This window comes from Lytechinus variegatus, chromosome 6, assembly GCF_018143015.1.
Source record: "Lytechinus variegatus isolate NC3 chromosome 6, Lvar_3.0, whole genome shotgun sequence".
NCBI classification, from domain to species: domain Eukaryota; kingdom Metazoa; phylum Echinodermata; class Echinoidea; order Temnopleuroida; family Toxopneustidae; genus Lytechinus; species Lytechinus variegatus.
This window is the reverse complement of record NC_054745.1, coordinates 769,060-792,086: the sequence shown is the minus strand read 5'-3', so window position 1 is coordinate 792,086 and position 23,027 is coordinate 769,060. Positions and strand designations below refer to the sequence as shown.

Below are 23,027 nucleotides of genomic sequence, written 5' to 3'. Positions count from 1 at the left end.
AAGTATAGTGATAATAGAATATGGTGAGGAAATTCGTGTTTCAGTTTATTTAAAACTCCCGCGTTTCGAGACAGCAACTTACATAGGTAGTTCACGTGAGTCTTCCACGATAAATTAGAATCTATATACATGCCAAGGAATTTTGTTGACTCAACTAGGTCAAGAGGAGTATCATGTATAAATAAATTGCCAGGAAGTGTTGAGAGTGAATTACTGAAGAGCATGTAGTGAGTTTTATTAACATTTAGAGATAGTTTATTGGCATTTATCCAACTTTGAACCATTTTTAACTCTTCATTTAGAGTATCAAGGAGAGTTTGAGGGTTGTGGTGGGAGTAGAATATGTTGGAGTCATCCGCAAAGAGGATGAATGACATGATTTCAGAACAATATTGAAAGTCGTTTATATAAAGAATAAAAAGCAAAGGCCCCAACAGCGATCCCTGTGGAACGCCACAGGATAATTGTCTTGAGTAGGAATCCTCACCATTAATACTCACAAATTGGTTGCGGTCCGTTCGGTAGCTCCTGAACCACTCCAAGGCCTTTCCTCGTACACCATAATTGCTCAGTTTGTACAATAATATATCATGGTTGATGGTATCAAAGGCCTTGGAGAAGTCCAGGAAAATTCTAACGGTATGAAAAGATTTATCGATTGCGCGGCTAACTTTATCCAAAAATAGAAGAAGGGCATGAGTTGTAGAATGATTTTGTCGAAAACCAAATTGGGTATCGGATAAGATTTCATATTTTGTAAGAAATTTCACTGTGCGAGAATAAATCAATTTTTCCAAAATCTTGGAAAGTGCAGTTAAAAGTGATATTGGGCGGTAGTTTCCGAGGTCTTCTTTACTACCCTTTTTAAAAATAGGTATAACTTTTGCAGTTTTCATTTTTTCGGCACAGTTCCATTAGACAATGATAAATTAAAAACATATGTTAGGGGAGATAAAATTTCTGTGATTGTTTTTTTTTAGCAAAGAGTTGGATATACTATCGAACCCAGCACTTTTGTTTATTTTCAGATTGTTCACTATGTCTAAGACTTCATGCTCAAGAATTGGATCTAGAAACAGCGTTTGAGGGTTTGGCGTTTTTAAGAACTGTTTGAAATTACAATTTGGTTCAGAGACATTTCGCGCCAAATTTGGACCAATGTTGACGAAGTAGTTGTTGAATTCCTCAGCAATTGCAAGAGGATCCTGTACTTCGGTTTCGTTTACTAGAATTCTGGAAATAGGAGTTGAGACTACCTTGGTTTTCAAGACATCATTTATAACTTTCCACGTCTTTTTTAAATCGCCTTTGTGAGCATCGAATTGTGAGGAGTAATAGTTCTTTTTAGCTAGTCGTAATGAAGTTGTTAGAATATTACGATATCTAGTATACTTGGATTTGGTTGTGGTGTTTGGAGTAGTTTTGTATTTATAAAAGAGGTTGTTTTTTTATTTATAGATTTGAGTAGCGATTTGGTAATCCACGGAAGCTTAGGAGTTTTTTTTTATAGTTAGAAACACGGCTTCTGCGGAATGGAATAGAAGAATTGAGGTTATGCATGAAGATATCCATAAAGTTATCGAAAGACGAATCAGCATTGTCTGTGGCATATACAGAGTTCCATTCAGCAACAGCAAGTGCCCTAATAAAATTGTTAACGTTATCCTCCGAAAAGTTGCGGGTCTTAATGTTGTTGGCTGATGCAGGCAGACAGGATGAGATTGGATATGATATTAAGTTATAAACAGGAAAATGGTCCGAAATGTCGCTGACTATAATCCCAGATTTTACGTTATTCGTTTTATTAACAAAAATATTGTCAATTAGAGTAGCTGATGATTCAGTTATTCTAGTAGGTTTGGTAATAGTTGGGACGAATGAATAAGCAAGTAGCAAGTCAAGGAAGTCTTGACAGTCTGAGTTTTCATGATGCTGGAGGAGATTAAGATTAAAATCACCCATAATTGCACAGGATTTGTTAGTAAGAGAGCAGGAAGATAATATATGGTGTATAGATTCAATGAATTCGCTAGAATTGGAATGTGGAGGTCTATATACTACTCCAACTATCATATTACCCTTGCTTTTTAATTTAATTTCAATGAAGATAGTTTCTAATGCATCAGATATTTGCGTCAACTCTCCAATAACTTCAAAGTTAAAATCAACCGGGACATAAATTCCCACTCCACCACCTCTTTTGCCAATGCGACTAGAACAAACAAAGTTAAAACCATTCATAGAAAAATAAGAGGATGGCGTGTCTTTAAGCCAAGTCTCACTAATTCCTAAGATAGAATGATTGAACTTTAGCTGTTTTGTGAAAAAATCCAAACGATCAAAGTTTTTGTTGAGACTTCTGATGTTAAAATGTAAAAAGAGAATATCATTGCCGGAAACAGATTCCAAAGTTGAGAAAAAATTGTTCTCTGTTACATGGTTTGATGAAAAGGAATCGAATGGAGTGTCTTCTGCATCAAAGTCAAAAAGAAGTTCAGGTGTTTCAAAGTTAAGAGAGCTGTTGTCAAGCGAATTACTAGAGGACTGGTTAGTATGCATATACGGTACATTAGTTAAGGTACTACTCATGGATGTGTAAGAAAAATTTGTCAGTTTTAAAAGTTGTAAATTGAAGGAAATCCATAACTAAATGGACAGAAGTAAAAAGAAGTCCATTCGCAATATACGGGGATGTTATCACTAACATATCATGGCGCGTGGGAAGTAAAGTGAATTGTGGGTAAGCAATTGGCAGTGTTAAGAAGAGTTGCTTTTCCGTAACGAAAGAAGGACGTCGATACTCAAATATAGGGAAGGGGGCAGGCTGGAATAAACATAGCGAAGTATACATGAACAATGAATAAGATGAATAAAATGGAACTAAAAATAAGATCATGAATAAGTAAAATATAGGTATTGATATAAATAGCGGGACAAGCACTGCATATTGAGTGATGGCGCACTCTAATTCAAGCACGAGCTGGACTACTGCCATTAAGAATAAATTATTAGATGATAATAACACGCATTATACACTGCAAAAGAAAAGAACGAAGTGCCAACCCAGCAACCACGGCGCCTGCATAACGACTGCACCGCGAGCGCCGATCCGCCAGCTCAGAAATTTAAAGGGAAACCAAACCATCGGAACGGGCCGGCCCATGCCAAAAAGGACAAATCAGAGAACGAGAACCAGGAAAGTCCGAGAGAAATCGGACAAGCACTGAGAGAACTATGGGCACCCAAATACCGCGACCGCAGGTGCTATGGAGATCCCCCCACCGGCAAAGCCATAAAGACGTGCGATGCCACGCGCGAACAACTCCATCTGCTTGACTAAAAAAATAAAAATAATAATAATAATGGGGAGAGCTGCTCACAAGCGACACCACACACCCCCATCGCACCGCCACCGGGAGGACCCCCACAGCAAAACATCAGCGATCGCAACACCCAAACGCCCACAACCCACCCCCCCCCCCCCCAACACCCTACCGACTCCCCTCAAACCACCGTTGGTCCGCTCCCCGACCCCCATTCCCACACAAGCCAGCGCAGCCACCACACAAGCACCCAAAGCGCCTGAGTGAGCACCGATGCAAAGGAGTAAAGCATTATACCAAGAGTAGTTGTACTGAATCTAATCTGGTCACTACATTCAGGAATGTTAACTCTGTTTGGTATCCCAACATAACACGTAATTCTAGCATCTATGATGCTTCAAAAATGGGTGGGGTTGACACGAGTGTTTACACACATTTACACATACAAGAATATATGAAGATCACAATACATTAAAGAAGAAACTTTTCATATGAAGATCTGAGTTATAAATAACTCAATTATACAAAAAAAATTGGTGTTCATACTCGTGGATAAAGATTACAGATTTAGAATGATCCTGTAATAATTAGGTCAGTGAAGTAATACCTTTACAAACTAGTAGAGAGAACAACTATGCATGGAGTTAGAAACAACTCCAACAACACTGAGGAAGTTGTTCACTATTGTAATTGAGAAAAAAAGAGAACATCTTTTACAAAGTAAATGTAGTACAGTGCATGTTGTACTGGAGTTGGAAATATCCAGTGTCAATGTCAGAATACCAATGTCTATAAAGTGCCAAAAAGTCATATCTGTTTCATATCCATGCTTAAGATTAAAAAGCATGGTTGAATGAAGTAAAATAATGAACTATAATAATGACCAATCTTTTCATAGCTGCAAGTAGAATTGTTTTGTTAAAGGTCAAGTCCACCTCAGAAAAATGTTGATTTGAATCAATAGAGAAAAATCAGACAAGCACAATGCTGAAAATTTCATCAAAAACGGATGTAAAATAAGAAAGTTATGACATTTCAAAGTTTCGCTTATTTTCAACAAAATAGTTATATGAACGAGCCAGTTACATCCAAATGAGAGAGTCGATGATGTCACTCACTCACTATTTCTTTTGTTTTTTATTGTTTGAATTATACAATATTTCAATTTTTACGAATTTGATGATTAGGACCTCCTTGCCTGAAGCACAAAATGTTAAAATAATGGAATTCCACGTGTTCAGGGAGGAATGAAACTTCACTTTACATGACAATGAGGAGAAAATAAAAATATTTCATATTTCTTATAATTTTCAGTGTTAGGCTTGTTGAATTTTTCTCTTTTTATTCAAATCAAGTTTTTGTTGGGGTGGACTTGTCTTTTAAGAATCCGTTGTCTTGCCATTATAATTATGCCCATCAATATTTTTCTGCGAATTGCGTAAAGAGAAGACATGTTGGTCGATATGTTCAAAAGAAGTAAGTTTATTTATTCATTGTGCATGAGCCTGTCGTTCAATTATCTACGGGGTATAACGAAATGAAACAAATAGTACTATACCTAACTTTCTGTGTTTTCCGATGTTTCTTGAGGGAGTTTAGGATAATTTTGCATCTATTGTTTCCTATCATAATGCCGTTGAATGCAATATTGATAAGTTGTTGGAATGATTGCAGGAAACATCTTTCAAGCGAGGAGGCATCGCCAATCAATGGGACAGGGCTTTCATAATAAAGATTTTCGCTCAAGTTTGAAAATGACAATTCTGTTATTCCAGAATGGGCCAAGGCGCCTACAGTTCCAGGTGACACTGTTTGGAGAGTACTGTAATGAAGACTTTCCAGATTTGGAAACAGCCTATCCAGATTTAAGCCATGCTGTACTACATCGTTCAGGAACCGGTGATCCAAACGAAGGTGATGTATCGTGCTACCTGACGTTCCAAGCTGTTTGGAAAATAAAGAGACAACTAATAATATCAATCTTGTCAATACAGCAAACTTCGAAAACAAAATTAAAGATGCAAACTATCAATGTCGATCTTTCTGATACATGTGAATGGTTCAATAGATGGTTATATATTCATATGTAGGCCTTTTGATATAGTGATTGCATTAACTACTCCCATAAAAAAAAATATTTGTGGCAAATTGGAACCTATATTTCTGTTTATTGTGCATGGGCTGGAAGTATTACTTCCAGCCCATGCACAATAAAAAGAAATATAGGTACGATCAGGAATCATATCTTCATCTTTTCATGAACATTAAAGCAAAGTAGCATTATTTCTATTACTTTATCATCACTGTTAACATTTTTATCAATTTAAACACTATATATTGTTATATTTTTAATATTTGTCATCATTTTATACGGAAAGGTAGACAAACTATAACAATGCTAAAATAACAAGGGATTTTCTTGTTGCCGTCTACTCTCTCTGCAAATAATCTGCAATCGCTCTTTTAACCATGGAACAAGTTACCTTGTGTAAAGTGAAAGTTTTACTAAAATTTGAAAAAAGACAGTCATAAACATTTGAATATCGAGAACACTGATGCCGAGGGGATCCTTCCACCATTGTCCACGAGCAGGACACGAAAGCCCTACTACTATCCTTATTAGACTCTGAAAGCATACCCAGAAGATGAACGCTTTTTTGTGTTTGTTTGTTTTTTGCTGTAGCTGAAGGACCAATGTTATCTATTCAGTTTGGTTTGGTTTATTTTATTTTCATTTCAACTAAAGTCAATTTAACAGCAAAAGATATCATTACAAAGATATAAATGAATATGCAAGTAAGTACAATATGACAACATGACATAGATAAATATTTACAATAGACACGAAACAATATGACCATATTAATGATATTTACAATGAACTACATAATCATAATAATAACTGTTGACTATTCATGATACAGAATTTTGCATGTAATTTCTTTTATTCATCTTTACTATTTAAATAAATGTTGAGGAAATGGAGGGACCCACTAAAAGCAGGGCTTTTTGAGTGTGGATTCCTCAAAGATAAATGCAAGAACGAGCAAAAAAAAATCTTAAAAATTCTATTGTGATGGATGGAGTACGGGAATGATGGGTGAAAGTGAAAAGAAATGTAACCGAGAAGAAAGACTGGTGCACCTGTGTGGGTGAAGAGAAAGAAATGGGGGAAATAAGGGTAATGGCAGATAAAAGGGAAGGACAAAGAGGAAAGAAGAGAGAGAATGAGAGAGAGAGAGAGAGAAAGAGAGAGGTTGGGTCCTGAGCGCTCAATTTGGACTTAATCTATAAGATTCGAGAATGTGTTTTTTAGCTTGATTTTAAAGCACTTCAGACTAACGGAGTTAATGATGTCGTGACTGAGTGTATTCCAGTATCAAAAAGGAATTGTTTTTTGCGCAAGTTGAGTGCGGGTACGGGGAAGGTGAAAACGGAGTGATTGTCTTGTTGGGTAATTGTGAATGGTGTTATTTTTGGTAAACATGTTAATTAATATGTTTGGGAGTTCGTTTGAATTCAATTTGTACATGAATTGCCCTGTTTGAAAAAGAAATAGATCTGGAAGTTTTAAAATATTCGACTTGTAAAATAAATTGTTAGTATGAGAACGAGGCGAGCATTATGTATAATTCTTATAATGTTCTTTGTAAGATGAGAATTTTGTCTGTAAGATATTTGTTGGCGTTACCCCATATCATTATTCCATAATCCAGATAGGAAAGTATTAGGGAGGAATATAGTGTAAAAAGTTTTAATTTTGGAGAAAAAAGTTTATTTTATTCATTATACCAATATTCCTGGATATAGTTTTGGATATATTTTGAATATGAATGTTCCATTTCAATTTATCGTCAATCATGAGACCTAAAAATTTGGTTGAAGAGACCCTATTTAGAGGAGTGTCGTCCAAAAGGATGTCTCCAGGTAGATTTTGCAAAGTATTACTAAATAACATAAAGTTTGTCTTCATGATGTTTAGGGATAATTTGTTAGCTTTAACCCATTCAACTACATCTCTCACTTCACGATTTATAGTAGATAATAGTGTAGTTTGGTTCGCATGAGAATAAAATAAGGTCGAATCGTCTGCAAATAAAATGAGAGATAGAACATCAGAAGATTTACAAAAGTCATTTATGTATATTATAAATAACAAGGGACCCAGTATACTACCCTGCGGAACTCCACAAATTATTGGTTGCAATGCAGAACTGTGATTATCTGTTTTTCTATAGTTTCTATTCGATAAATATTTCCTGAACCATTCCAAGGTTTTCCCTCTAACATCATAGTGTGACAACTTTACTAATAGGATATCATGGTTAATTGTATCGAAAGCCTTGTAAAAGTCCAGGGATATTGCAATTGTATGTAAATTTTGATCAACAGCATGTGATAATGTTTAGATGCATTTTAATACCGCTTGAGTTGTATTGTGATTTGCTCGAAAGCCACACTGTGATTCGCCAAAAAAATATTATGTTGGTTTAAGAAGTCTGTTACGCTAATAAATACGATCCTTTCCAAAACTTTGGATAAGGATGGTAACAGTAATATTGGTCTGTAGTTTTTTGTTTCAGATGTGTCTCCTTTTTTAAATATTGGGATTACTTTCGCAATTTTAAGTGAGTGATAGGTTAAAAATATGGGCCAGCGGAGTCGCTATTGTTAAGATTATTGATTTGAGGAGACAGTTATCAATCTCGTCGTGTCCTGAACTTTTCTTTCCTTGCGTCCCAGAAAAAACGAAACCGAGATTTAGCGATCATTTATCATAACTTAATCATAAATAAAATAGACAAATGACCTACCAATTTAAAGCTTAGAATCCCCTCTTTCATCTGAAATTACTTAGATTATTTCTTATTCACGCATGAGTGAGCAAAAACAATTTGAAGAAAGGATACCAAAAACTCATTTGGCGGGGGGTATCTGGGTTTCAAAAAGAAAACCACATTTCTGAAAAGTTCAATATCTGCTCTTCAATTTGGTACCTAAATTACAGAAAATGGTCAAGAAATAACAAAGTTCTGGTCATTTGAAATAAGGCTTGAATTTCAATAATTTCATAAAATGAAGAGGTTTTCCAAGCTGGCTTTCAAACTCACTCGACACTCCGTTTTGTTGACGATCAGCCATGCATTAAATCTTTTGTTCACCATGCGAAAGCTTCTGTGGGAAACCGGTGAAAACACGTTTATCTCATGAAATTATGGAAATACAAGCCTTATTTCAAATGACCAGAACTTTTTTATTTCTTGACCAAATTCTGTAATTGAGGTACCAAATTAAAGAGCAGATATTGAACTTTTCAGAAATGTGGTTTTCTGTTTGAAACCCAGATACCCCCCGCCAAATGAGTTTTTGATATCCTTTCTTCAAATTGTTTTTGCTCACTCATGCGTGAATAAGAAATAACCTAAGTAATATCACATGAAAGAGGAGATTCTAAGCTTTAAATTGGTAGGTCATTTGTATATTCTATTTATGATTAAGGTATGATAAATGATCGCTAAATCTCGGTTTCGTTTATTCTGGGACGCACTGTATACCGAAAATTTTCTCACGGTCAGTAGGGACAAAAAACAAAGAAGATGGGTTATTTTTCCTCAGATAAAAAATCACGGCAACGTCCAGTCGGTTACATAAAAGCCACTGCAAAAATTTGCTCTAAATCTAGATTTTAGCCACACTCACATCTCCTTTTCTATGTGTTTACATCTATATGTTCACTGTGACTATTGTGATTACTATGTGTGACTTCTACAACGAACTCCATTTAGAGAAATTTAAGTGGAACTCCAGCGTCAAGTCGTCTGCCAATACGAAGTAAAGGTAACGTGAACTATCCGTTACACCACCCGGCTAGTTACCCGTGTTTTGTTCTTGGTGAAACATATATGTACTACGGGGTTTCGAAGTATACTCTTCTTTTGTAACCGTGAAACCATTGTTCTGTTCGTATTGTGCTACCTGTTACGTAACATGTCGTTGAACTTGTTCTACCTTCTCGTGCATATCCTTGCCGTACTTGTATGTTCACGTGAAAACTATGCTTTACGTTTTGATGTCCCATCTCTTCCAAGCCACGTATGGACAAATTACAACGATGAACTTTCAGATATACTCGAGCCCTTACATTTTGAATTAGGTTCTGAAAGTGTTTCTCCAAAAGTAGCTGGAGAGCAATTTTCACATCTGCTAACAACCTTCCTGTCTAGAAAAAGTGAATTCACACGTGAAGAAAGGGAAAGTCGGTTCCAAAGTCATGTACCAAAAACACTCTCGGAGGCTAAGAAAAAGAAGAATGAATTGCGGAAAAAAGCATTTGGTAGACATGGTACGGAAGAAGATAGGAAAGCGTTTCAAGAAGCAGTCAAAACAGTGAGCTTCTTAAACAAAATAAAGCGAAGAAATGACGAGCGTAAGCTCACATCACATCAGGAAAAAATGTTCAGGAGTAATTTTTTTGACTTCGCGAAAAAATGTTCAGAAGGAAAGCTACTTTCCTCCCAACAGAAACCTCAGTTCTCTAAGGAGGAAGCTGATAAGTACTTTCTATCCAAATACTCTGAGCAATCCCCATTAGACTTTTCACAATTGAACTGGTTCCCCTGGTTACCCGATAGATTTGATACCAGTTTTGACATGAATGCTATTAAACCTAAAGATATTAAAAACATCCTTCGAGCAAAGAAATCTAAATCAGCCCCTGGAGATGATGGTATTATGTATGGAATACTGAGAAATCTCCCGACTACGCACAGATTTATGGCCACTCTGTTCACCAAAATACTCACTGAGGGGGACCCACCCGAATGTTGGAAAAACAGCAGAATAACTCTCTTACACAAAGGTGGCGACACGAAAGACCCTTCAAATTTTCGTATGATAGCTCTTACCTCCTGCGTAGGAAAGTTATATCACCAGATCCTAGCCAGCAGAACGATAAGTTACCTCCAAGCTAATAACCTAATCGATACCACAACCCAAAAGGCATTTCTTCCTGACGTTAGTGGATGTATAGAACACTCGAGATGCCTTACGGAGATCATCGCTGATGCCCGTCATAGGAAGAGAACAGTTCATGTAACATTTTTCGATCTCGCGGATGCGTTTGGATCTGTGAATCACGATTTGATAGCTCATACCCTTGAACGAAATGGGATCCCACCTTCGATTATTAGATATGTTAAAACTCTGTATAATGGACTTAATGGTTATGTTCAAGGACCGGGATGGAAATCATCTAGGTTTCCTTTCAAAAAGGGAACCTTTCAGGGAGACCCATTTTCTCCAGTACTATTTATCATGGTGTTTGACCCTATAATAAGTTTCCTTAAAACGTTTGAAGATTCTCATGGATATGAATTGAACGGGTATAAGATTATAACACTACCATATGCTGACGATTTTATTCTTGTTACAAATCACAAAACAAAACATCAGAAGCTAATGAACGAAATCTCAAGAATTGCTAGATCAATGAATTTCTCTCTAAAACTACCTAAATGTAAATCGTTGTCAATAAGTAGTGGTTCAATGAAAGAGGTAATCTTTCGAATTGATGGCACCCCCCTTACTAAGGTTAAAGATTCTCCTGAGAAATTTCTTGGTACATGGGTCACAGGTTCGTCTCATGGTTGCATGAATATGATAAGAGATAAAATAGAAACAACCTTAAACAACATAGATTCTGTATGTATCCGTCCAGAGTATAAACTGAAAATATACACGAAATATTTTCTTTATGCAATTAAATTCCTGCTTTCTGTGCATGACCTCACTAAGACGCAAAGATCTAGTCTTGACAAGTGCAGCTCAAGGTTCTTAAAGAAGTGGCTGAATATGCCACAAGGGGCAACACTTGCAATTGTTCACTGCCAACAAGGTATGGATATTCCTACCATCTCCCAAGTCTATAGCGAATGTCATGCACAGACAGTAGCACATTGCCTTATTCGTGCTGATGAAAGAGTCAATGCCGCTATGACGGCATGTATAGCAAGAGAAGAATCTTACTCTAGGAAGTCGTATGGTAATACTGATGCTAGAGATATGGTAAACATTGCAATGAACACCACGCCTGATAGAAAATGGTCGAAAGTGAAATCAAATATCACATGTGCTGTTAAAAACAAATATCAAGATATATGGACCGATAAGGTTGAGGGATTGCTGCTCCAAGGTAAATTCTTGGAGCTCATGAGGCTTGAGCAGGAAGATCTCACCTGGAAAAGTATTATATACGACCTACCATCCAAAGTTCTTAGTTTTGCAGTCAGGTCATCTATTGACTGTCTCCCTACTTTCAGGAACCTTCAGAGATGGGGTAAAAAACTCTCGGCAAATTGTAAACTGTGTGGAAATAAACAGACCCTCCTGCATGTTCTAAATGGATGCAAAATCATGTTAGAACAAGGTCGATACACATGGAGACACAACAACATTTTGAATGCGATATACGAGTGTCTTCAGTCATCAATATCTGGAGATTACACTCTCCGAGTAGATCTTCCTGACAAAGCCAATCATCCCACAATTCCTATGAATATTCTACCGACTCCACTAAGACCCGATCTTGTTCTTTCATCTGTCCAAAATAAAGAAGTCATTGTTGTTGAGCTCACAGTTCCCTTCGAACAGAACATTGATTCACGTCATGTGAGCAAATGCAATAAGTATGCACCTCTAACTAATGACATTATTGACCAGGGATATTCATGCAAACTTTTCTGTATAGAAGTAGGTTCAAGAGGTTATGTGTCTAAGCAAAATAAAGTTAGAATCAAATCATTACTCAAAACGATGAAACTAGGGAAGAAAAACAAAGCGATGTTGAATAGAATAAGCAAGATGAGCATCATGACTAGCTATTCTTTGTTCCTTGCAAAAGACCAACCAACTTGGACCGAGCCCCCATTGCTCAGTGTCCCGGAAAACAACCAAAGCTAGCCTTCTTTATCTGCTTGATAATTTTGACCATTATAAAGATGAGTAACTCCACTTTTTTTTCTCTCAAGATATAGGTATTGTGATCTCTAAATTATAATTTATATTCAGTGACGTTTATGAAACAATTACATGTATACTTACTGTCTAATAATAACATACATAGAATGTGAATCATTCAAACAATATATTTCATTAAATCAATGGATTATTAGTAATATCTATAACTTCCAAATGTCAATCAGAATAAACAATTTGAACTTTTTTTTACATTTATTAGTCTATCTATTTTAAAACATCATAATTACAATAGTTCACATAATGGAAATATTTATCATAACAAGATTCTATAAACTTGAATAAGTACGTAACACTGTTTTCGTTGTGGCGATGCGTACCGATATGTATATATATCTTTATCACAAAGTGATGGTTCCAATTTTGTATTTTCTTATTACTGTCTGGTCCCTCTCTTCATCTCTCTTTCATTTCATTGAGACAGTCACCTTTCTTTTTCATTTAACATGCTTGTAACTTTCATCTTTCTTATGCAATGTAAATTATGTGTTAAATCTTACTATATGTATTGTACCTTATGAATTGTTCAATTAATATTATGTATTATCACCCTGCCTATTGCCAGTGAAGGGGAATTTGTCCCATAATCACTGGCAGAGGACCTGGGTTTATTGTAACTTCTCTATTTGACTATGAAATAAAGATGATTTATATATATAATTTATTGCCAGTTGTCGGAATATTTTATGCAAGTTTTTCTCCAATTTGAGAGAAGTACGAATTAAAAGTCTCAGCTATCGCTTGAGGTTCTTCAATAAGATCGTTAGTCTCTGATTTGATTTTGATAATTTTTGGGTTTTGCTGTTTCTTTTGAATGTTCTGTTAATTATTTTTCATGTGTTTCTCATGTTCTTTTTATTAAGCTCAAATTGCATTGCATAATAATGTTTTTTCGCTTGTCGTAGTAAATTGGTCAAAATATTTTTATATCGAATGTATTTTTCACGAGTCTTAGGATTAGTTTTGTATTTATAAAACAGATTATTTTTCCGGTTTATCGATCTTAAGATAGATTTAGTCACCCATGGAGATCTAGGGTATTTTTTTATAGTTACTCACTCGTTCTCTAAATGGTATACAAATATCAAATTTATCCTTTAAAATATCAATAAAATTATCGTAAGCCTAATTCACATCTTTAGAATCATAAGTTTGTTGCCAGTAAACTGTACGTAAATTTTCATTGAGGCGTTCTAAATTTCTGGCATTTAAACATCGAGTTTTTATTTTAGAATTACGACTTTCATCTCGTGTGTTTAAAAGAGTAGTTCTACAAAAAAAATATGGTAATGCTCAGATATATCAGAAATAACGATTCCTGATTCTAAAGGCATTTCTTGCATATTAGTAAAAATGTTATCAATTAATGTGGAAGATCGGTCCGTTACGCTCGTAGGTTTAGTTATGGTGCAGAAGCCGAAAAAATCATTTCAAGAAAATCGTGAGGAAATCCTTGAGGATTGGACTGCAACAAATTGGCATTGAAGTCACCTATTTAGAAACAGTGTTTATTTTGAATAATTGGACTTTGTAAAATGTTTTGGATATCTGTTAAGAAATCATCATGGGGACATTGTGGAGGGCGGTAAATCACCCCTATTATAACAATCCTACTGTGTTTATTTTTAACCTCTATAAAAAGTGATTCAAGACTGTCATTCATGTGGGTAAGATTTTTTAAACAAGAGTAATCTAGTCGGTCCGGTATATACATACCAACACCGTCTCCTGGTCTATTATGTCTGTTGTTTGAGAGTAAATAATAATCATCAATATTCAAAAGAGAGTTACTAGAGTGTTGGAGCCACGTTTCAGTCAGACCAATAATAGGGCTACTATGTGAATTAAAATGTTCTAGAAGTAGATCAAGCTGATCAAAATTCTTGTTCAGGCTCCTTATATTTAAATGTAAAAGAGACGTGTTTTCATTTATATTGTTCAAATTATTTGATTTGTATTCATTTACCGTATAGTATTTAGATGAAGCAAACTGTTGTACTGGGTCATTGTCATCAAAGTTAAGGGGCAACTCTGCTGAGATTGTGTTTAAATCATAAGAGATGCTGTTGTCGTATTCGGGATTATTTATAGCTCTAGTGATTTTCCTATCTGCATGAAGCTTGAACAAAAACTCGTCGTCGTCAATAGAATTGAAAGGAAATTCCGTTGCTGAGGAACGAATCCCAATACTACATAAATATTTTTAGTAGTAAATACTTTCGAATTCCAATTCAGCAAGCCGAATAACGATCCCAACATTTGGAAATAGGGACTAGATAGGGCAATGCATGTGTGTAGTGAGGTATAACTAAGTGATGAGAAGGAGTCAATGATATGAGAGAAAGAAATAAAAGAAAACATGCAATGAAAACATAACATTTAAATAGAGCATGTTTGAGATAAGCGAAATTGTGAAACGGCGATGGTTAACCCCTGCTTGTGTATAGACCAATTTCACGACCGGTTTATGTATTTGGCCCTCTATCGGCGACGTCATTGCTGCGGTGGGCAAGTGCGCTGACGGCGATTGGCTCTGTGTACAAATTCAATGAAAGATTACAGATAAGCTCTGATATTGTGTCATTAACTTCATCATAAAACAATAAAATAAAGCATGGACACCTGGGTAGACGATGTAAGACAATGGCCATATCTGACCGATGAAGGTATGATGAATTTTTGCACTTTGGCTACTATTTCCCCTTAGTTTTGTCAGTAAAAGTGAGTTGATGATGACCAAGAATCGCTGTTGGTTTTCATCAGGGAGCTCACTTCTTGTTGCTAGTAAATTGTGTTAGAGTAGCGGGAGAGTGAACGAGACATAGAGTGAGAGAGGGAGAGAGGATGAGAGAGGGGAGAGAGTATGTGTGAGAGGAGGGGGATAGTGAGAGGGGAGAGGGGAATAGTGAGAAGTGGGGTAGTGAGAGAGAGAGGGGGGGGGGCTAGCGAGAGAGTGTGTGAGAGAGGGAGGGAGAGGGATAGTGTGAGATAGAGAGGGAGAGAGAGAGAGAGAGAGAGGGACTGATATTTCCATCTAAGTCCTTTCTGTTGATGTTTTTTATCCACTGGCGACGCATTCCTTCATCACGGCCTGGAAACCTATGCAGGGAGTACGGCTTCACACACAAACAGGCTTCATGAGTACAAGGCGAGAGAATTTCATATTCACTTTGCTTCCAATCCTGAAGCTTTCTCCAATTGTTGTGGCAATTGAACACAGCACAGCGGCGACCTGAACTTCTCCGATTAATGCTCATTGTGAATCTTACAAGAAATCTGCTCAATTGGTCCAAAAAAATCGAACGAATGTACCAAATACCCTATTGACTTGTGTACTATAAAAGTTGATTCGCCCACCGCAGCATGGCGACCATTCTGCTGCCCTCTCACGTTGTGAAATTGGTCTATAGATTAAGCTATTTTAGAAGTTCCCTTTGGTATTTACGAATTTCTGCATGATAGGTATAGGAACCAGGGGCAGATTGCACGAAAGAGTCCGGTTTGTATTGCATGTCATTCGATTTAAAAATACATATTGGTGTGGTTTGATGGACTTTCTAATGTTTCATCTGGCCTTTCCCCCCGTGCCACATTCTGCCTTTACAAATCCATCATTCTACCTATAATTGAGTATGGATTGCCTGTTTGGACCCCTTACACGCAAAAATTAATTGATAAAATTGAATCCATACAACGCAGAGCTACACGGATTGTCCTGAAACAAAGACGGAGAGAAATGTCATACATCGATAGGTTGCAACAGTTGCGCTGGTCATCTTTGCAGTCTCGAAGGAAGTTCATATTGATATCATTTATAATGAAGTGCCTTTTTCAGAACATATCATGTGATAGTGTAAACAGCCTCATAGCTTTAAACCCACGATACACCTCTGATCTGAAGTTTAAACATATGTTTGCTCGGACTGAGAGACTTCGATCCTTTGCCGTAAACTCATTCCCAAGATTGTGGGAAACTCTTCCTAGAGATCTACGTAATGACGCTTTATTGATTCGATTCAGCACTTGGTGCTTACACTTGAAGTCCTTTATATGTACATGATTTAAATTAATGAATACATTCACATTGTGACTCTATCTATTCCTCAAAGAGTTGCTGATAAAAATTACATTTCTGCTATTAATTCTATCAATACCGGTAATAACATTGATTAAAATTCTGATTGTGAACAGTTGGTGATAATTTTAATAACAAACAAAGGGCAATAATTGTGTTACATGTATAAATTATAATACCCATGGTGATACACTATGAATATTACTAATACCAATACTACTATTACTACCCCTACTATATACTACTACTACTACACTACTACTAATATAACTACTACTACTATTACCACTATTAACAATCACAACAATAACAACAATACTAATAAACAACAAAGGATATCCCTAAGGTGCAATATTTCATATAAATTTTGATTATGTCAAAATACAACTGTATAAACTTCTCACTTTATATTTTGAGCATATCTTCATTCCGTTTACATAAAACTGTTTCTCACTCTATCACAGCAATTGATGTACATGTAATCCTGGAAGCATTATAAAACAAGGCCGTTAAACAATGATTATGTTATGTTTATGTTTTTGAATTAGTGATTATATGCAATGATTTAATAATTTTTCATAATTTTTCTCCATTCGTTTATACATCATGACCATTACCAAATGTATGTATTTTACTCTGATATACATGTATATATAGATGTATTATTTCAATCAAAATCAGGTGCGTCTGGTCAGGTATGGGGAGGAAGGTCTGCGGACCATAGTTATAAAGTTAACTTTTTCCATACCCTGGCAGCTTGACCAGACGCACCTGATACAACGTAATTTTGTCTTGAATTTTATATTATGATTTGTATGACTCTATTGCATTTTGTATTCACTTGTTTGTAATATTTTATTTGATTCTGTATGCCGAATAAAATAATAATAATAATTAAAAAATTGGGTAAAATAAAATGGGGAATATTTACACTTGTCACATCACAGATCTTGGTTACGTCATGATCTGCGTAACATTCAAATTCAACCATTGTTTGAATAGCTAACACTATCTCACATGTATTATTAATTCAATTTTGTTCCAGCTTGCACTTATTGGTATGAGATTTTTTTGTATGAATTGAACGGAATACTGTGGTGGCCCTGAAGGGACATCGCATATAGACCGAATCACGAATATTCACGACGAAATTGGCGACGAAATTCACGACGTCGCCAATTTCGTCGTGAATTTCGTCGTCATTTTCGTCGCAAATTATTCACGACGAAATTCACGACGTCGCCAATTTCGTCGCCAATTTGAATATTGACGACGAAATTCGCGACATCGTGAATTTCGTCGCGAATTATTCACGACGAAATTCACGACGTCGTGAATTTCGTCGTGAATTTGTTTTGCTTGCCTGGGCGGTATGCGGCCGGGTTGAAACCAACTCGCCTGCTGCTAATTCGTCCACTCACAACAGGGTCTACATTCATTTAGTATAATGCAAGTCTGTCCATTAACTTTTCGCCTAACAACCATGGTCCAATAACCATTTGGTCCAGTCATCACTTCGTCTTATCACCAGTTCGTCTTTGACCATTTCGTCTCATAACTAGTTGGTCTAATATCAATTTTATTTTCCTTAATTTCGCCCAATTAACACTTAGTTCAATTAGACCAAATGGCACATGGAATAAATGGCAATTGGACCAACTTGGTTATTAGACGAAATGGCAGTTAGACCATGTGGATAGTGGACGAACTGATGGTAGACCAAATGATAGCAGACGAGTTGGCATTAGACCAATTGAAAGTAAACCATTGAAACGACAGAACGATGTCCACTGCTATCCATATGCATAGGCGGATCCAGGGGAGGGGGCCGAGGACCCCCCCCCCCCTATTGCCGGAGCAATAAAACATGAAAAAGGGAAGAAAGAAATAAAGACAAAAAGAGGGAATTAAAAGAGAGGAGAAAAAAAGAGGAGGAAGACGAGTGAAAAAAATAAGATGAGGGGAAGACATGGAAATAAAAAAAAATCTTTCATGTCACTACATCAAATTTTCGCTCGCACTCGCATTGCCTATAGGTGTTCCAGGGGCGGATCCAGCCTATTGTGTTTGTATTGGCCTCCATGCATTGGCATATTGTCATCATTTCCCAGGAGCAAACTTTTCTCTGGGTTAGCACATTCCATCCCTTACCCTATCTAATCTGTTCCCATGGTTACCCCTCACCACCCTGTAGAGAGTTATATAATACCCTGGACCCTGAGCGGTACCACATGTTTCATATGTATGAATAAAGCACTTATTTCTCGACCAGCAGAGAGAGCAGTAATGTGTAAAGTGTGCTACATAGAGTGTTATAGTAATGAACGCAAAACAGCCTTCGCCAAATAGGGGGGGGGGGGGGTCATTTTTTAGTCATATTTTCCCCGATCGGCCGCTCGAAGATGATTTTTGGTTTCTCTGAAGAAGGAGTCTTCTTAGCTTTATTCTTATAAATCAACATAAATATGTAATATCATAATCCTTAATTATATAATGTGAGCGTGATACGCGAGCTATTTTTTTTTAAATCTTATGTATTTTGTCCTAAAATTATAACATTCTTTGCAATGTTTTCCTAAAATAAGATGTGCATGCAAATAAATAATTATTACGAACACGAAGCGCGAGCAGAAATGAACTGGTGGAAATTGAAGGTACCTGTTAAAGACTGCATGCAGTTTATCACGGAGACGTTATATATTTTAAAAATCAAATAATGCGAGCGCGATGTGCGAGCTGGATTTTTTTTTACATTTTTACCTAAAAAATGAAAATATTACTCCGTAGAGTGTCGGCAATTTCATCAGGAATCTGGCCATATTACGTGATGCTTGTCCATTGGATATTTCCATTTGTATGAGTGATATTTTTTCAACCTGTAATGATGATAAAATAGGTTCATATTACTGTTTGTTTTATATGTAAGGGTGCATAGAGTAAGTCGATAACCATTTGAAAGAAAAAAAAGATTTGTCTACATTGGCGTAATGTGCCAAACATTTCACAGGGCTACATTTGTGGCATCACGTAGACTCTATAAGAAGTTGCAAGCGAGCAACTGTTTTGTCGCGTTATAAGGAAAATCAAATTTTGTGATGAATTTTGACATAATATTCAGAAAATTATTTCATATTTAACCATTGTCCCTTTCGATTTAATTCCTTTTCTATTAAAAAACAATCCCGCCTTTCTCTTTCTTTCAAGCCCCCTCCCCCCCCTCAATCTGTATGTTACTATGATGACACTTAAAAACTAAACCTTCGGTTAGGATCCGATATTCATGACGCCGCCACCGCCCCTTCCGCTGTCAGAAAATTGGCGCCTATAGTATCGCTCTGCTATTCCAAAAAAAAACCCAGGGGCGGTATTCTGAAAACGTTCTTATCTTAATTTTGTTCTTATCTACGTCACGATCTCAAATTGGTATTCTGAAAACGTTCTTATCTTTTTCTTATCTTTCATGGGATTTACGATAATATTTAAGATAGCTAGAGGGTTTTCACATCTCACGATTTCCTCGTTTTTTCTTGCTTAAAATCGATGGCCACTAGTAGTAACAAATACCCACAAGTATTCCTCCACCCCTTTTCTTTCATTTACCCTTTATTTTTCCGTTTCTTTTTTTCTATCCCTTCTTTCTTTATTTATTTTCTCCTTTTCTTCCTTCCTTTCTATCTATCTGTCTTTCTGACTTTCTATTTGTCTGTCTTTCTTCCTTTCTTTAAGTTCATTCTCTATTTATATCTTTTGTTTTATTCTTTTGAATCTTTACCTTTTTTTGCTTTGTTTCATTTATTCTTCATCTTTCTCCCTTTTTATTTTCCCTTTTCATTTTATCCCTTTCTTTCTTTTCTTCAATAAATCTTTATTTCTGCTTTTATTCATTCCCCTTTCTCTCTTCCTTTCCTTTTATTTTCTTTTAATTTTTCTTTTTTCCGTCACATTTTTGTAATCTTTTTATTTCTTCCTTATTTTTTCTTTCATTCTTTCGTCTTTATATGTGCTTTTCCTTTTTTCCTCTTTTTTCTTTCTTTCTTCCTTCCCTTAATATCAATTTGTTCCCCTTATTTTTTTTTCCTTTTTTCCATTTTGGGGTTCTTTTGTTCTTGTTTTGTTCATTCGTTTGTTCTTTCTTTCATTTTGTTTATTTCTGCTTCCTGACACTCTTGTGTCTTATTTACTTTCTTTCTTGTGTTTTATTCTTTATTTCGCTCATTCTTTTTCCGTTCATTCTTTATTTACTCTCTTTTTTTACTTTCCTCTCTGTGTCTGTCTTCTATCAATTTAAAAAATCTTTTTCTTTATTCCTTCCATTAGTGTTTTTTCGTTTTCTTTTTTTAATTCTTTCTTCACTTTTCCTGACTTTTCATTTTCCCTTTTCTTTCTTTGAATTTACCTTTCTTTCTTTTCATCTTTCTTTAATCTTTATTTTGCTTTAATTTTCCTTTAATTTTCTTCTCTCTCATCTTTATTTCTTTGTTCCATTTTCCTTTTCCTCTCTTCTCTTACTTTTTACATTTTTCGCTTCTTTATTACTTCATTTTATCCATTTTTAAAATCTTTTTTATTTTGTCCTTTTACTTTTTTCCTTTAAGTTTCTTCATTTATTTTTTCTTTCTTCACTTTATCATTGATAATCGTTCTATTTCTTTTTCCTTAATTTATTATCTTTTTACTTGCTTACTTTTGTTTACTATTTATTTCTTTCATTATTTTCTGCTTTGTTCCTTTCATCTCTATTTTATGCTTTATTTACTTTTTTCCTTTACTTTCTTCTTTCTTTCTTCATTTTATGCACGTGTCTCGAAATAATAATCAGTCATTGCGTATAAAATGCCCATTTCGCGCAATGCGCCAGCGCAGCGCCCATGATATTCTCTTGACATAAGGAACGCTTTCATTGGTTAAACTGCCAATATAAAGCGCATTTTGATTGGTAATATCCTAAAAATGGGCGTGTTGAAGATAAGAAGAAGGCAGTCCTCACAAAGATAAGAACGCGTTAAGAAGATTTTCAGAATACCGATTTGCAATGATTTTAGCGTCTTCTTATCTCAATGAGATAAGATAATCCCAGGGTCTTTTCTTATCTGTTTTGTGCCGAATACCTCCTTTCTATCCCAGGGTCTTTTCTTATCTGTTTTGTGCCGATTTTACTTTTCAGGTAGATTTAATTAACTTTGTGTATTCTTATTTTCATTCTGTTTTAGGTCCAGTTTAAATTTACTAAGACTTTTCTCTTTCTTTATATTTTGTATTTTAGTGTTTTATTATTTACTTTCCTTCCACAGTTTTACTTGTTTTTTTTTTCCGGTATCTTTGTCTGTTCTTATTTTACCTTCTCTCCCATATTTTGTAATACTTCCTTTCTATCCCAGGGTCTTAATCTGTTCTGTGTCTATTTTACTTTTCAGCTTGATTTAATTAACTTTGTTTATTCTTATTGTTTTAGGTCCGTTCTATTTTACTTTACTTTTCTCTTTCTTTACATTTTTATTTTTGTTATGAATATCCATTTTCTTTGTTTTACACATTTTTTATTCTAGGTCTCTTTTCTACCATGACTAACCATCTATCTTTATTTCACCAGCTCAGGAAGATCAAGTTGAAGGCCCTCAAGACCTCTTTTCACCAGGACAATTACAGATTTTATTCCCTCAATCGCATTATACCCACAGGCCTCCAACTTCATTGCACTCCCGGTCTCGGTACTCTCACACCTGAACTTCGCAAACGCTGGAACCAGACCTTACATGGAGCTTCAGTTCGACTAATTAACATTCTCTCTGAACAGTGTATTGCTTCTCTTGATTCCTTTTCAGCTGACATCAGTAGCTTGGAAGACGAACTACGTTCTTGTTGTACCCACACCCAGTGGCTTCAGTATAATGATGAAATTGAATCTGATCTCTCTAAACACAGGTCTCTCCTCACTGAACGCAGGAACAAGAAAATAGGTAACCTCACAAAGAAGCGACAACGGTCAAACAGATTTAGACGACATACCAACAACAATGATGCATCCCCCATTTGGTTGTTAATCTCTCATCCTCCCCTCTCTCCCAAGCAGAAACCTCTCTTCTCTCTAAAGGGCTCAAGTTTTGCCCAACGCCACCAGAAGTTGAACAGATAGCTCTCAGCAAAGACCTCTTTACATTCTATCGCAGGATACGTCTCAAAGAGTTCTTTTTAGATGAAATTCCTTCTGATCCTGAGCCCTTCTACCGGAAGAGCACATGGACTCCGCCCAAGAATAGAGTTCCTTCCCTTGAAACTTACATTCAAGCTGTCTCATCCCAAGTTTGCTCCACAGATACCCTCGACACCAGAGCACATGACAACCTTCCTCGAGAAGAACGCCACGCTCTCTCATCACTCAAAAACAGGTCCGACATCATCATCAAGCCTGCAGACAAAGGATCAGCCGTCGTCGTCATGGACCGCCAGCAGTACATCGATGAAGCCATGAAACATCTCAACAATCGATCTCACTATGCACTTCTTGACTCTGACCCCACTTGTAATTTCTCCCTACAGATCCAATCGACACTGAATGACATGAAAGAACGCAAGCATCTATCTGAGAAGGCCCACAA

General features: G+C 36.1%; 1 protein-coding gene across 1 annotated transcript; it reads left to right on the top strand.

The window, feature by feature from the left end:
* The first annotated feature begins 9,557 nt into the window (after window positions 1–9,557).
* LOC121416780 lies at window positions 9,558–12,616 on the top strand. Its single transcript, XM_041610254.1, has 2 exons — window positions 9,558–10,517; window positions 10,914–12,616. Exons 1-2 carry the CDS (start codon window positions 9,777–9,779, stop codon window positions 12,279–12,281), a joined length of 2,109 nt encoding a protein of 702 aa, XP_041466188.1. The 5' UTR covers window positions 9,558–9,776; the 3' UTR covers window positions 12,282–12,616.
* Window positions 12,617–23,027: the final 10,411 nt, after the last annotated feature.